We start from the raw sequence: 14,535 nt of genomic DNA, 5'->3' as shown, positions 1-14,535 counted from the left end.
TAGAAGAAATTCTTGGAGGTAGAATTGCACTCTGCTTTTTAAACTGAAGGCTAGGGAACTTGGAGTAAGAGCACTGCTGGGGGTTCACATTTAACACAAAATTGTGAACCATGAACTCAGTTTGGGGAAGTTCAGAGTGGATTCTGTATTAAGGAAAGGTTTTGAAGCTGGAAGGCACCTGTTGGCAGCAGTATCACCCTGCTGAGCTGAGGGGTCCTGCTGTGAAAACCTCCCATGGGCTGTGGGCATTCTTCTCTCTTCCACAAAACTACCATGTCCTCCAGAAGGCTGTGTAGAAGAAATTCTTGGAGGTAGAATTGCACTCTGCTTTTTAAACTGAAGGCTAGGGAACTTGGAGTAAGAGCACTGCTGGGGCTTCACATTTAACACAAAATTGTGAACCATGAACTCAGTTTGGGGAAGTTCAGAGTGGATTCTGTATTAAGGAAAGGTTTTGAAGCTGGAAGGCACCTGTTGGCAACAGTATCACCCTGCTGAGCTGAGGCTGTTCAGGGCAGTGCAAGATTCCACAAAGGTCAGCTGGTTTGGATCCAGGAGCACCAGGCTCGCCTGAGGAATGGGGCAGGTGTGATGCTGGAAACACACCTGTTTTCTCCACAGGCAGCACTTTTACCTGGATTTTGACTTTTTTTTAATACCATTTTCCTGGCACTGTCTACATTCGGTTGCATTTTGGTTGCTCTAAAGAACTTCTGGCCATCATTGACCCTTGCTAGGAGCTCTTGATGCTCCACTATTGGGGAAGTTGCCTGTTGATTCCCATATGTTATGGAACCTTTTTTTTCTCTTAATGGATTAATTGCCCAGGGGAGACTCTCAGTCTTGCTCCAAGGCTTCTTGGAGCTGGTAAGGTCCTTGCCCAGTGCCTTGTGGAACCCCAAGTAGCCTCTGTCTGCACATGTGCCAGCTCCTCAAAGATCTCAGGGTGCCTGAGATGCATTTGCAGAAGCCACATTGAAGTATTTTCCCTTCTCCATTAATGAAGGGGCAGCAAATCTGGGGTGGAGGCGGCTGGAGAGAGCCCAGTGCTTCCCGGGCGTCCTCTGGTGTGGTGGTGAAGCTGCCTCTTCTCATTCTCTGTGGCTGGCTCAAGGATGGGTCCCACAGGTGTGAAACGGCTCGGGCAGCAAGGGAGGCATTGACAAAGCTTGTTTTCTCCCCTGGTGCAAGGATTCAGGCAGTTGCCAGGCTCTGTCCCCACGCTGAACCCGCACAATGCCGGGACAAAGCCGGCTCAGCTTCCACCCGCAGCAACCTCTGTGGGTGCAGTTCAGTCTGGGCTGTGCTCCGCTCCTCCAGGTGCTGCGGAGGAGAGGCCGAGGGAGGAGCTGGGAATGCGAGCACGGAGGCAGCTCCTGTGGTTAGTGTGAGCGTGGCAGGGCTGCCCGGGAGCGCAGCGCCGGCCTTTGCTGCCTCTCCACCACCCCGGGCTCCTTGGTGACCAGAATGTAACTGTTAATTAGGCTGACGCTTTGTGGAGGAGGGGTGGGAGCTCTGGGGGTGTTCCTGGGGGAGTTGGTGCATGTTCCGTGATGCAGGCACCCACAAAATGCCATTTCTTGTACCTGGAGATTGTCTGCCTGGCAGGAGGTGCCAGGCTGTGTGTTTGCTGTGTTCAATAAACTCATTATTATAAACAAACAGGTACAGGATCTTGTCTTCCCCCAGGTGTGGGATGTTCAGTTACTCCATCCCTGTTACCCTGCAGTGTGCAACCCCCATGTTACAGGGCTCAGATATCCAGTGTTGGTGAGCTATGGCAGAAAAGGGATTTGCCTTCCTCTTGGTGGAGGAAAAATCTCCTTGGCAGAAGCTGGTGCTGAGCCTGTGCCAAGGAGGATTGGCAGCACGTGTGGCTGAGCGACCCGATGGTCCCTGTGGGTGTTGGGGAGCAGCAGTGGGGGCTAAGCACTGCACCAGCAGCTCCTGAGTCCATACAATATTCCATGCTGTCATTACAATGGGAGTTTCAAAACCTGCAGCAGGGCAGCTCCCTACATCACCCTGATAATCTGTCACCTCTTTGGAAGTGCCACGAGCAGAGCAGCCATGGGCATGGGTTTTCTCTGGAAGAGCCCACATGGTGTGTGACAGCAGCACCACTGCCCTGTGGTCCCAGGGCTCCCACACTCACCTCCATGAGAAGAGTGTGTAGGAGGGTTGTTTTCAATGGGAAGATGACATGGAGACCATAGATTTTGTGTCCTATTTGCATGTCTGCTTATAAAAGGATGTAACATCCCACTCCCGTGGCTGTCAGCAGAATCAGGCTCTTAAGATTTGCCTAATTATGGATCCCACAGTACTATAAGCAGCCTCAGGGCAGCAGTACCTGGTTGGTGCCTCACAGGAGGGAGCTGGAGGTCAGCAAGGTGCTGACTGGGGAAAAGGGCATGGAAAATCAATGGGAACATCTGCTTTGCTCCTGGATTTCAGCTGAGATAATGTAGGGAAAAAGGACATGAACTGAGTGGGAAGTACAAGTTTTGGGGAGGAAGGTTGGGCTTTATGTTCTTGGCAAGCACTGTTTCACTGTAAACTTTATTTATCTTTGATCTAGAGGAATTGGATCCAAAAATCAGAGAAATAAACAGAAGATTTCAGAACTATTTTTAAATCTGCTTCCAAGCACTGCAGGGTCACTACTGCGCATGGTCCTGCTCTGAGCACTGAGGAGGATTTGCTGGGTGTCTGGGACAGAGATGGTAAAATTCAGGGGCCAGTGGGCCCCAGAAGAGCCCTGACACAGCCAACTTGTGTTTGCACATGACAGCTCCCACTCTGGGACGGGGAGGTTAGGGTGGCTTTATTCCAGGATTAAATGGAAAGACCTCCTTAATGAGATTTACGCGTCCCCCCTGTTTTTAAAACCCTCACGAACCAGGAATGTTTTCAGGACACCAGCAAATCCCGTGCACCTAAAGCTGGACCTTGCCCAGCGCCGGCCCCGCAGCCAAGTGTCCTGTTCCCTGTCACCAGCATGGGGACAGAGGGGGACGGTGTCTCCTGCCAGCAGTGACCGCCCTGCACAACCCGGCGGCCGCGGTGCCTCCATCACGAGGGTGAAGCCAACGCCAATGTCACACGCTGGTGTCACACGCTGGTGTCACACGCTGGTGTCACCCGCGCCGTGTTGTCTCTCCTCCAGGGACACCACTAACAGAAATTACTATAAAACAGGTTTCCTGCCAGCCTCGGCAGCTCTAATGAGTCAGGAAGTCGTAAGTAATCTGGGAATAGGGGAACTGTTGACAGAGCCTAATTATTTTCTGACAGTCTTTCGAACACGGCTAGAAAATAAAACACCTACGTCGGCTCCGGAATCGCAGACGGGGTTAGTGATATTCTGCAGGCACCTGCTAATTTGTCCCCACGATCCTGGTTTAGGCTCCTTCCCCCTCACACCTGCTGCTCTCCGGCTGCTTCTGCAGGAAGAGGAACTTCATAATACAGAGAGAAAATACCTCAATGACACAGAACCGCTGCAGCCTGCTCCCACGGCTTTTCCACATTCTGGGGCCCACAGGAGGAGTTTTATGGCTCTAACTGGATCCTGGGAAATCTTGTACATGTGCTTTGTTGACCTGCCTCGTGTGCTTATTCCCCCCAGTCCTGCTGCTCTGTGTTGCATCATGGACTACCTAATCATTTATTTAGCCCTTTAAAGTTCTTATTGTCCGGGACTGTTTGGTCCTCCCAAAAATTAATTCTTTCTCCAAATTTGGCCCTTGCCCTGTCTTGTCATGCTGGGAGCAGCAGGCCCCTCTCCTTTCCAGCTGTTACCAGGGCAGTGCTTTGGAAGTTCCCCCAGGCTGGGTGAGCACAGGTGGGATTGCACAGCCAGGCTGGCCCTGCCTTGCTCCATGGAGCACCAGGACTCCTTTTCTCTCTGCTTTGACCCCCTGTTCTGTGTTGTTGTTTGCGGTGTCCCAGCTCTGCCCTTCCCAGGACCCTGCAAAGCTCTTCCCAGCCAAACACGCTCCAGCAGCTGTCGTGGAGCTGCTGCTGCTGGGCCAGCAGTGCCTGGGCTTTCAGTGCTGTGTTTCACTGCCCAGCCACCAATGCCTGTGCCTCCCAAAGGCTCCTTCTCTGTCCTGAACTGCTCCAGCCCTGAGCACTCTGTCTCGCAGAGTGCTCGCTCTGCCACTTCCCTTTCAGGACTAGGATCTGTTTTCCTTCCCACCACAGCCCATCTGCTGGTGGCACCTTCTCCAAGAGCCTCTGTCTTCCTCATCACTCAGACAGGAGGTGAGTATAGCACAGTCTTAATTGTTTTCCCTGGATGCTTCCCAAACAGTTCAGTTTGTAGTGCCAGCATAGCAGTAGCTCTCCCTCCCTGGCAAGGCAGGGCAATCCCTGCCTGGCACAGCTGAATCCCCCTTTCCCCAAAGTTGTCAGGTTTGAGATTGCCAAAGGGGAGCCTTTCCCTTCAGAGTATGCCTGCTCCAAGAGAGCTGGAGAGGGACCTTGGAATGCCAGGACAAGGGGGAATGGCTTCCCACTGCCAGAGGTAGGGTTAGATGGGCTGTTGGGAAGGAATTGTTCCCTGTGAGGGTGGTGAGGCCATGGCACAGGTTGCCCAGGGAAGCTGTGGCTGCCTCACTCCTGGACATTTTGCTGAGGGATCACAGCAAACCCTTTTGGAAGACTTTTAACTAGGGAGGGCCTGACTTGAACAACGCATGGGTGAGCTGTGCTGAGCAGCCTGGAACAGCAGCAGAACTGCGGTGTGCCACGACCGAGTGTTCCTGGGCACCAGGAGGGCTGCATCCCAGCTGTCACTGCCCAGGGAGGGGGCTGGAGACTGCCACGCACACCCTGGTCACCAGCTGTGATGGCTGATGGACAGGATGAAATCCATAGATGTGCTGGAGTCCTGTGCCCTCCTGCCACGCCATGAATGACGTCAGGTGGAGGAGATGAAAAGCCAGGACAGCTCCAGGAATTAAAGCAGCTTGTCTGGGATGAAAGAGAAACCGACTTCAAATGGCACCAACCGCGCACGGCGCAGCTGCCACTGCTCTGCCAGGGCTGAGACACGGACACCACGTGTGTCCACCCTGACACCACGGGCACGGGACACGGCACAACAGGGCAACGTGGCAGAGCAGAGCGCCAGCGCTCCAAGGACCAACTCGGTGGTGCCACAAGTGTGGGACTGTGATCGAGTGAGGACACCAGCGTGGCCATCCCACAGTGACCGACTGACCAGCGGGGCATGGGGCTCCAGGGCTCTCCACGGGCTCTTGGGCTGCATCGAGGGCATGGAAGCTGCTCAGCGTTTTAGAGGGAGATGTCGCAGGGATCTGAGAGCGGACTGGCAAGGAGCTGGCAGCAGGAGGGACGGGAGCCAACCTTTTGGTGTCGCGGGGAAACTGGACCCTGCGCGGCGCCGGAGGCACGCGGCAGCTGTTCACAGCTCCTTCCGCCTCCATTTTTCACAGCTTAAGCACTCGCCTGGCACCTCCATCCGCTCACACACAGCCCTTCTTGTTTTCCCATCCTTTCCCCACTTTCAAAGCAGATTTTGGACACTTTGGAAAAGTAATTGCACATCTGTGTGGGACACCTTTCCACGCCTCCTCCCTCTTCTTACACCTTTCAGGGAAAGGGACTCCCAAATTCCCTCTCAAAACCTCAGTGCTCGTGTTCTCCTGACTCCCCACATGTGGGACACTTGTGTCTTAAGGCAGCTGCCACCCGTGTCAATGATAACGCACTGTTGACACCACTTTTGCACTTTCATGTTATTTGGAAACAGCTGTTTTTTTGGGACAACATCCGCGGGTGGGTTTGGCAGCTCTGCCTCGTGGGTTTCCATGGCAGAGCCCTGCGGGTGGACGGAGCTCTGGCGGCACCGCAGCCGGCCCTGACCCGCGGGGCGTCACCCCGACCCCCGGCACCGGGCGACGAGGCTCGGGGACAGCCCAACCGAGGCACAGCCCCGGCCGCGGCACCTGGGGGCACCGGCTGCTGCTGCCCTCAGCCCAGCGGCCATGCCGGCTGCCCTCAGCCCAGCGGCCATCCCGGCTGCCCTCACGCCGGGGCGCTCCCCAGAGCAGCTCCCCTGAGGGACCAGCCCGGCCCCCTCACCGGGGGGCTCCCCTCACAGTCCATCCTGGGGCTGCCCTTGGGCGCCCCCGGGTTCGCGGTGCCGGGGGCTCCCCTGAGGGTCTCCGCTGTCCCGGCTCCCCTCAGGGCAGCGGTGTGGGGTCAGCCTCCATCGCGCCCCGCCCCTCCCTTCCAGACTCTTCCCCCGCACCCCCCCGCCCCCCCTCCTCCCGCCGCCCCCTCGCCCCCGCCGGGCCGCGGAGCTGCGATGCCCTCGGACTTCATCTCTCTGCTCAGCGCCGACCTCGACCTCGAGTCCCCCAAGTCGCTCTACTCCAAGGGTGAGTGCCCGCTGCGGGGGGGGCAGCGCCGGTGCCGCCGGGCCCGCGCTCCGCGCCGCCTCCGCCGGGCCCGGCTCTGCCCGGCCGCGGCCGCGGGCGCGCTCCGGCCTGCAGCGGGAGCTGCGGCGGGTGGGCTCCCCCGAGCTCCGCATGGAAGGCTCCCGGGAGGGCGGTTCGGCGGAGCGGGGAGGCTCGGGGCTCGGGGCGGGATGCCCTGCCTTGGGCTGAGCACGGCCGCGGTCCCGGTGCTCGCAGCATCCCCGGCGTTATCCCGTGCACCGGGGCACAGCAGCATTGCCTGTGGGGACTTGCACCCGGCGGGGATGGAGTGGGTTTAAAAGGAAATTAGATTAATTTCTGTTTTCATAATACCGAATCTGAGCTCTGGCAAGTGCACGTGAACGTGGGTAAGTCTGTCAGGACAAGTGTTATGTACTACAGAGTTTTTAACTCATTTTCTCACGTTTAAAAGACTTGAAAGCCACTATTAGTTTGTGATGCTGGAAGTACCAGATATTAGTTTACTTGTAGTTTGTTGCACACACCTGCCCACACTACAACTGGTGAGGGGAGCAATTTTGGGGCTGTATGACAAAATAAATGGAAAAGTCTATTATTACCCTGAAGTAAAGGTTTAAACCAGTTTAATGTTGTTGCAGCATTAACATGGTTAGCAGTAAAGATTAATTTTTTTTTAGGATTATAATATGGTCATTAACTTGGAGTTGTGTGTTGGTAAGAGATGAAGATACAAGAAATAAAAAGACTTTAATGAATTAAAGTACATATTGGAAGCTCTCATACTGCTCAGAGTAATTGCCTCTCTCTTTAAAGTTGTCACTGGTAGCTGGTAAGTTTTTTTTAGGATGTTACTTGAGGGGCTCAAGGCTTTCTGGTTACCCAGCACAGTGTGTTCCAGCTGGTTCAGTCCTTGTGCCGGCAGCAGGCAGAGTGTTTTGGAACAGGGTAGTTCAATTAAAAACACAGGTGATAAACCCCATTGAAGTTATGATTTATCCTACCGGAAATTTTGCAAAGTGTGCACTGTTAGTTTGTAACACATTGAAAATAAAAATGTTCTGTGTAAGTCACAAAATTGCTTCAAGGACTTGTTAATTGAGCAGAACTTCTGAACTGCCCAATCTTACTGTGAACTCTCTTTTATTTTTCTTGTATTTAATGGAATGGTTGAGTGTTTCAGGTTGGAAAAGAGTCTCAAACTGATTAATCAAGAGTGTATTTTTCTTCTGGTGCAGAGAAGTGGGTTCAGAGCTGGAAGAGGTCGAGGGAGGGATGTTGTGGTCACAGTGAGCTGCTTGATCCAAGCAGGATGCCATGGCAGAGGGGTATAACGCAGAGAAGGGTTATAAAGAGGTTAAAGCAAGCTTTGCTTTTCATATTTTGTCACAACAAAAGATCAAGGAGATAAGTTGACATGCAATTTAACTTTAGAACCAATGAATATGCTTCTTGAGAATGAATAGCAAAGTGATTGTGAGTATGATTTTAATTGAAATTTAGGAAAAGGTGTTACTGCATCTCTGATCAGAACACACTCCAGTACTTTTTTTTCCCCTAGATAGATAGAGATAAGTGATCCCGTGGACAAGTGCTCTGGCTCAGGGTACAAGTACAACTGATGAGATAAAGGGAAAGGTCTGAACACAGTGAGAGAACCACAAGTATGCATTTATGATGAGGGTGTGTTAGAGCCAGTAGTTTCCTATAACTGCTGTGCTTTCACAGCGCGGGTGGAATCCAGCCCCAGGTTGAACTGGGGCCAGTCCCTCTGCTCCCAGTCGCATTCCTGGGCTCCGGGTGCTCCTGGCTGTTGATCCCGGCCTCGGGAGCTCAGGTTGGGCTGGGCTGCAGAGCTGCTGGGGTTTCTGACACAGAAAATTGGGTTTGGTGGAGTTAAAGCAGCAGAGTCTGCGTGCACTGATTAAAAAAAAGCAAAGTTACGTTTGGAAACCCAATACTGAAGTTTTTAGTAGTGTGGTTTTTTTTCCTGGTGCATTTTCTCCCCTTCTCTGGACAAACTGGTTTATGTCATCAGCCTGTCCCCGCACCATGCGTTAAAAGTTTTGTCTTGCACCACCATCTGAGTTAAGAATTTTGTTTTCACGTTCTCGTACAAAAAGGTTAAACAAAACTCTAAAAGCTGCCACACCTGAGGTGAGTGTGAGTGGGTAGTATAAACTCACCCCACAGTGAGAGTCGATAACGTAAACCCTGCTCCGATAACTCACTCCAGTGATTTCTTTTCATTTATGCGTGTCTTGGGACCGGCAGTATTTTCTTTGGGTATCTAAATACTTTATGTCCAGCTTTTCCCCCGTAGGTGTGTTTGCACGAGCAGCTCCAGCCCAGTGGGTTCCCACGTGCAGCTGTGTGCTCCTCTTTTCCTCGTGGCCCTGCTCACGCCAGCTCTGACGTGGCTGCAGTGAGCTGGACTGGGGAGCTGAGCACGTTAAAATTAACTCAGCTTCTCCCTTATTCCTTCCCCAAGGAAAAGGGGAGGAGAAACGTTGCTTTTTAATGGGGTGAGTGTTCTGTGTTTGCTGTGGGTCTTCATGAATGGCTTGTGCTGACTCAAGGAAGGGACATGTGGAAACTGGCCTTAGGGAAAGGTGGGACTAGTTATTTCAGCAGCTTTTATTGGCTTAAAATGATAGTGAAGCTGTACTGAACTTGCAGGCCTCTGCAACAGGATCTCTAAATGTTTCATATATTGGTTGTAGCTGTTAAAAATTAAAGAAATGGGTAGTGTGGATTCCAGGGGCTGTTGCTGGAGCTCATCCACAGACCCTGAGGAGCTGGCTTGTGTGAAGGACTAAAACCAGTCTTTTAATGTATAGTCAATATTAAATAATGTATAATCAGTTAAGAAATGCTTTGTAACCATTGCAGAAGGATGACATCTCCTGCTAAGAAGTTAATAGAGATATAAAAAAAATATGCATCACTTCATGCTGAAAATATTTAGGCTGTAGTATGTTTCTTTCCCATCTTTACATAACACACTGTCCTTTTTGGGATAAACCAACCCAAATGTGCATACAGATTAGTAATGTAGTAGAAAAATCACTGGAGCATAAAACCTAAAACCTCGAGGCTGGTTGTCCTGTGGTTGAATATCATCTGCAGCATTCAAACAGAGCAAAGTTGGCTCTTCGTTGGCAGCAGGCAGAGGTGAAAACCTGTAATTAAAGCAGTTCATCAGATGTCAGGGACCAAATCTGATTAAACATGGGATTAATTTAGCTAATACATTCACTTTGAGTTGCCCAATAAAGTGTGTGTACTAATAAAATGGCATTTTTGCACTGTAGCACAAGTGCAGTTAGAAGTTTTTATTCATGTCCCGCATTTTGCTTTCCACAATGGAGTGACTGTAAAACTGAGAGACTTCCTGGAATTTGGTAGCAACAAGAAGAATGTTAGTATTCTGATAAATAGCTCTTTTGCCCTAAAAACGTCATATAACCAAAACTCAAATGTTCTTCATGCGTAAATGTGAACTGACTGTAATCCACTTGTGTTTGCTGGGAATTGGGATACAGAACATGGGGTTTGGTGATTTTTCTTTTTCTCTACCAGAACTCTTTTCTTCTGTGATCCCAGGGATAACTCTAGTAAGACAGTGACTAAATTATCAAAGAGGGTTGGAAAAGATGCTTTATAAAAATAGCGTAGAATTTTAGAACCAGTACCAGCAGGGTTTAGGAACAGAAATCAGACTTGGCTTTTTTTGGTAGCAATTTTTATTTTTTGTAGCTGGTGGAAGGTGCCACGGTGGATGCACTGTGCTGAGTGTTCCGTGAGGGATGGATCCCTACATCCACCTCTTGCAGCTCTGCCAGCTGCCCCCAGGACGTTCTGACTTAACCAAAATGGATTCAACCAAAGTTCTTTAACTTGTGCGTCAGCCTTGTAAATGTCCTTTCCTCCTTGGAATCTTCCTCCTTTATTGGCTTTCAAAACAAAACTCTGGAATGTGTTGCTGCAAGATGATGGTGTGGTGCTGGGGGTAGGGGGAGACTTTGAATTCACAGCTTTCCAGGGTGTAATTTGAATATTCTGGTGAACAGCCCCTTTTCCTCACCGTCTGTTCTCACCCATGGACTGGGCTCTCAATCCTGCCAGCACAATTGTTGTTTGTGGCTGGGAGATGAATGGGATTGGGAAGCTGATCTAGAATGGGGATATTGTACTTCTGATGGGATTTTCTCACATTGTTCTGCTTCCTGGTCTAGCTGCTGTGCAGCTGCACCAGGCGTGGTGTCACGGCAGGAGAGGGGGGCTCTGCAGCGCTGGGATCAAGTGGTGGAGGTGGGAGCAGATGGGCTGAAACTGCTGAGCTGGCTCTGCCATGGAAAGAAATGCTCCTTGCCTTGTGCCTTCTGTGCTGTTTGCTGTGCTGGTGCTCGTGTGCCGAGACCTGTACAGGCAGGGCAGCCCTGTCCCTGGAGAAATGTCTGCTTGTGGTTCTAAGGCTCCTTGGAGTCTTTGATTGTCAGTTTGACTTGTTTTGGGTACTTTGTTGTAGTTTTTTCTATCAGAGAATCCCCATACATTGCCCAGTTCTCTTGTCCCCGAAGTGTCCAAGGCCAGCTTGGATGGGCTTGGAGCAGCCTGGTCTATTGGAAGGTGTCGCTGCCCATGGCAGGGCTGGGATGAGATGAGCTTTAGGTCCCTTCCAGACCAAGCCATTCCTTGGTTCTGTGATTCTGTACTGCAGATTAATGTTGTCAAGAAGTAGAATTTTCTCATCATACACTTTTGTGGTTGTAGATTAAGCTTTTTCATTTTTAATGAAGCATCTGACCTTTATTTATAAATTTTCAACAGCACGGTTACCTTTTGGTATCTGTAACTAAAAATGATTGGTATTCTGGAGCCTTGATCTGACTTTTGCATTGGTACACTGGTTGTGTAGTTTTATATGAAATATATTTCACAGAATCATTTAGCTTGGGAAAGACCTCTAAGGTTGAGTTCAACTTTTGAGTGATCCCCACCTTGTTGACCAGACAAAGACACTCATTGCCATGTCACTCATTCCTCGAAGACCTTCAGGGATGGTGAAAGACAACTAATACTTCATTTTATACAAAAAGGCAATGACCTGAACTAGTTTTGAAGTGTAGAAGTGCTGGTGAACACCAGCAGGAGTTGGTGAGTGGCCAAAGTGCAGGTGAAGTAACGTGTGTGGTGGTGTCTCTGCAGTTATCACGTGTGTTATCTCAGTCAGCATGTAGAGAATAAATGGTGAGGCTGGACAGTCAGGCCAGTTTGTCTTTAGTGATTGTTTTAGGAACTGACTGAAACAAGCTCTCAGACCCAGCTTTGAACTGTGTAGTAATAGCAAGTGCTAGTGGGCATGCAGTAAAATCTCCAGTAACTGCTGTTTGCAAAGCAAGCAATGCTTCAGCAGTGTTTAAAATGTAAATGTCCAGCTTCAGGTACGTTATTTTACTATATTTTATAGCTCTGAGGCATCTGTGAGGGGAATATCACTTAACCAGACTGAGGAATGTTGTCACTGTTTACATAAATACACTGTAGTTGTTCTCCCTTCCCTTCCATCACTTGTCCCTTCAGCATTTGGAAAGGTTTATGGTTGCTTTGTAAATAACGAGAAAGAATTTGGGGTCGCCTTACAAAGTTTATGAAACTGGCGGGATGTGCTGAGGAAACACAAGCTTTTGACCCTAAAAGCAGGCTGAGTTGTGGTGAAGGTCGGGAGTTTGGCACACAGGGAACATGGACAGTGGCTCCTGTCAGTGCCCAGACAGGGTGAGCATGTGGCAGAGAGGGGTTTAAAGACAATCCTAAAGAGTTTCCAAGTGTTGGCATTTCCATTCCCGTTCAGAAAAACTGACACTACATCCAGTTGTTTCAGTCCCTCATTGTGTGCAGGCTGATGTTTTCTGTGCATGTGGATTCACTCAGCAGAGAGTCAGTGAGTTTGGATAGGAGCACCCTGGGGTGGTTGGGGAGTAATCAGCTGCAGAGGCCAGAGCTCCTGTTAACTGGCATTTCTGCCTTTGCAGCGAGGATCCTGTAGTGTGGAGGTGTGTAAACCCTTACTGTTTGGGGCAGAATAGGAGTATCTAGACTTTAACTCAGTTCTTTTTTGACTCTTGATTTGTTTTTGGACTCGGCAAGAAATCGCACAGTCTGGTTGTATATGTGGTGAAGAAAGACTTGTATGTCATTTAAAATTCACTCTGTTTTCAGTTTAGGAACGAGGAGGTCTCCTGCTAATATTTGAGTATGTTTTGCTTCTTAGGGAGGAAAAAAGGCAGCTTTCCTTGGAATGTGTATCCTTATTAAAGCAGATTTACTGAGGAATTTATAATTACAGTTTCTCATAGTCTTGGTTTTATCTCCCAAGTAAATGATGCAGAGCTCAGGAATCTAGTTTAGGTTAAAGTTCTGAAAACAGTCAGATGTTCTGGTGGTGGGAGAGGATCTGGGTGAGTCTTGTGGAAGCAGTGCCAGCTTTCAGTCCAGCCCTTGGGGCTGGCAGGGACCTCTGGAGATGATGGAACCAGTGCTGGGACCATGCCCAGCAGGGTCTGACTGTCCTCACCGAGACTCCACAACCATCCTGGGCAACCTGGGCCAGTGCTTGGCTGTCCTCGTGGATAAGATAGTTCAGATGGAATTTAATGTGTTTTAATTGGTGCCCATTGCCCCTTGTCCTGTCATGGGGTACCGGAGAGAGGAGCCTCTCTTGCCTCCTGTCAGGAATTTCCACACATGGATAAGACCCCCCAAGCCTTCTCCATCTTTATTTCCCTGAGGAATCCCTTCCAGGTGCAGTAGTTGTGGCAGGTTTCCTGAGCATGCTCCTCCTGTTCCTGATCAGCCCTTCGAAGCGTGAGAGGTGTCAGACTCACCAGAGCTCTGTATTGAACATCACCTATGGTTTGAAAAGCAGTGTTTATCATCAAACAGCTGAGTTGGCAGTGGAAAGCAAAGCGCTGGTCGGAAGCACAGACATTTCTCAGTGTTGGTGATGATGAAAGAACATGCCTGTTAATGGGAGCAAGGGCAGGGAGGCGTGGGGGTGCTCTGTGGGCTCGAGATGCTGAATGCCATGTTGAGAGTTACTGGGACAGGTCAGGTCTCAGGAGCACAGCCTGCACATCCAGGTTTATAATGAAATACTGAACCCAAGGGGTGGCCACAGTGTTGGAAGTCTTTTTTCTTCACCTTGCGTATTGTGGTACTGCCTCAAAAGAAAGAATCTTGTGTCTCTCATTGCTCCTGCTGCTTTTCTTGCTCACAGCAACTGTAAGAGATGACAAAAATAACCCCATCAGAAAAAATGGTGCAAACCTGTACAGGCTGAGAAATGTTTTAAGACAACAGTAAATTGTGGGTCAGGTGGATTCTGTGTGTCCCTGAATTTGGGTGGTGCATTGTACCTAAGGAACTGCCTGATTACCTCTGTTTCTGGTGAACTTTGATTTTTGAAACAACACAGGTGTTTTAAAGGGGTTGATAAATAGCTATTACTGATGTTCTTTGATCGCTCGGTATTTGGGTTTCTTTAAACATTTCAAGGCCAGGTTGGACGGGGCTTGGAGCAGCCTGGTCTAGTGGCAGGGGGTGGAATGAGGTGAGCTCTAAGGTCCTTCCAAGTTCAGCCAGTCTGGGATTCTGTGTTCATGTCCCTACTGCTCTGTCAGCCTGCCTTGTCCACAGTGGTGTTTTAGGAGTATTTTTATGTTCTTTGGTTTTTGTCTGGAGTTTACAACTGCATAGGATAGATGTCTCAGTAAGTCATTACTGGTCTGTTCCTTGGAGTGACAATTCCTAAATAATGTTGTTCTCTCATTCTGATATGTGTAAAATTGGATGCAAACAAGATCCAGGATTTATACTGCCTGTCTACATTTATAAAAGTCCTCTTTGAGCTGTGAATGGGGATGACTGAAACACAGCCAGGAAAGCTTTATTTGATATTTGGATGAATGCCATAAATAGAATTCAGCTAACACATGCCTTTGTCAGTTGTTGAAATTCAACTTTAAAAGGATTAATTTCTCAACTCTACCCTGCTATGCACAATCCTGAATATTGAGATTAGCAACTTTTCTGAAGGTTG

The 14,535-nt window shown here is 49.7% G+C and overlaps 1 protein-coding gene across 5 annotated transcripts in view; it reads left to right on the top strand.

Annotated features, from left to right (window-relative positions):
• Positions 1-6,280: 6,280 nt before the first annotated feature.
• Positions 6,281-14,535, top strand: part of NFAT5 (nuclear factor of activated T cells 5) — a 54,464-nt gene continuing 46,209 nt past the window's right edge. For all 5 annotated transcript variants that reach the window (XM_039696521.1, XM_039696519.1, XM_039696520.1 and 2 more), the window contains exon 1: positions 6,281-6,413. In XM_039696521.1, the coding sequence (XP_039552455.1) occupies positions 6,341-6,413 (73 nt within the window). In that variant the 5' untranslated portion in view covers positions 6,281-6,340. The remainder of the gene's footprint in view (positions 6,414-14,535) is intronic.

Source organism: Passer montanus, unplaced genomic scaffold, assembly GCF_014805655.1.
Source record: "Passer montanus isolate IOZ18808 unplaced genomic scaffold, ASM1480565v1 scaffold98, whole genome shotgun sequence".
Classification (NCBI taxonomy): domain Eukaryota; kingdom Metazoa; phylum Chordata; class Aves; order Passeriformes; family Passeridae; genus Passer; species Passer montanus.
This window is presented reverse-complemented; position numbering and strand designations above follow the sequence as displayed.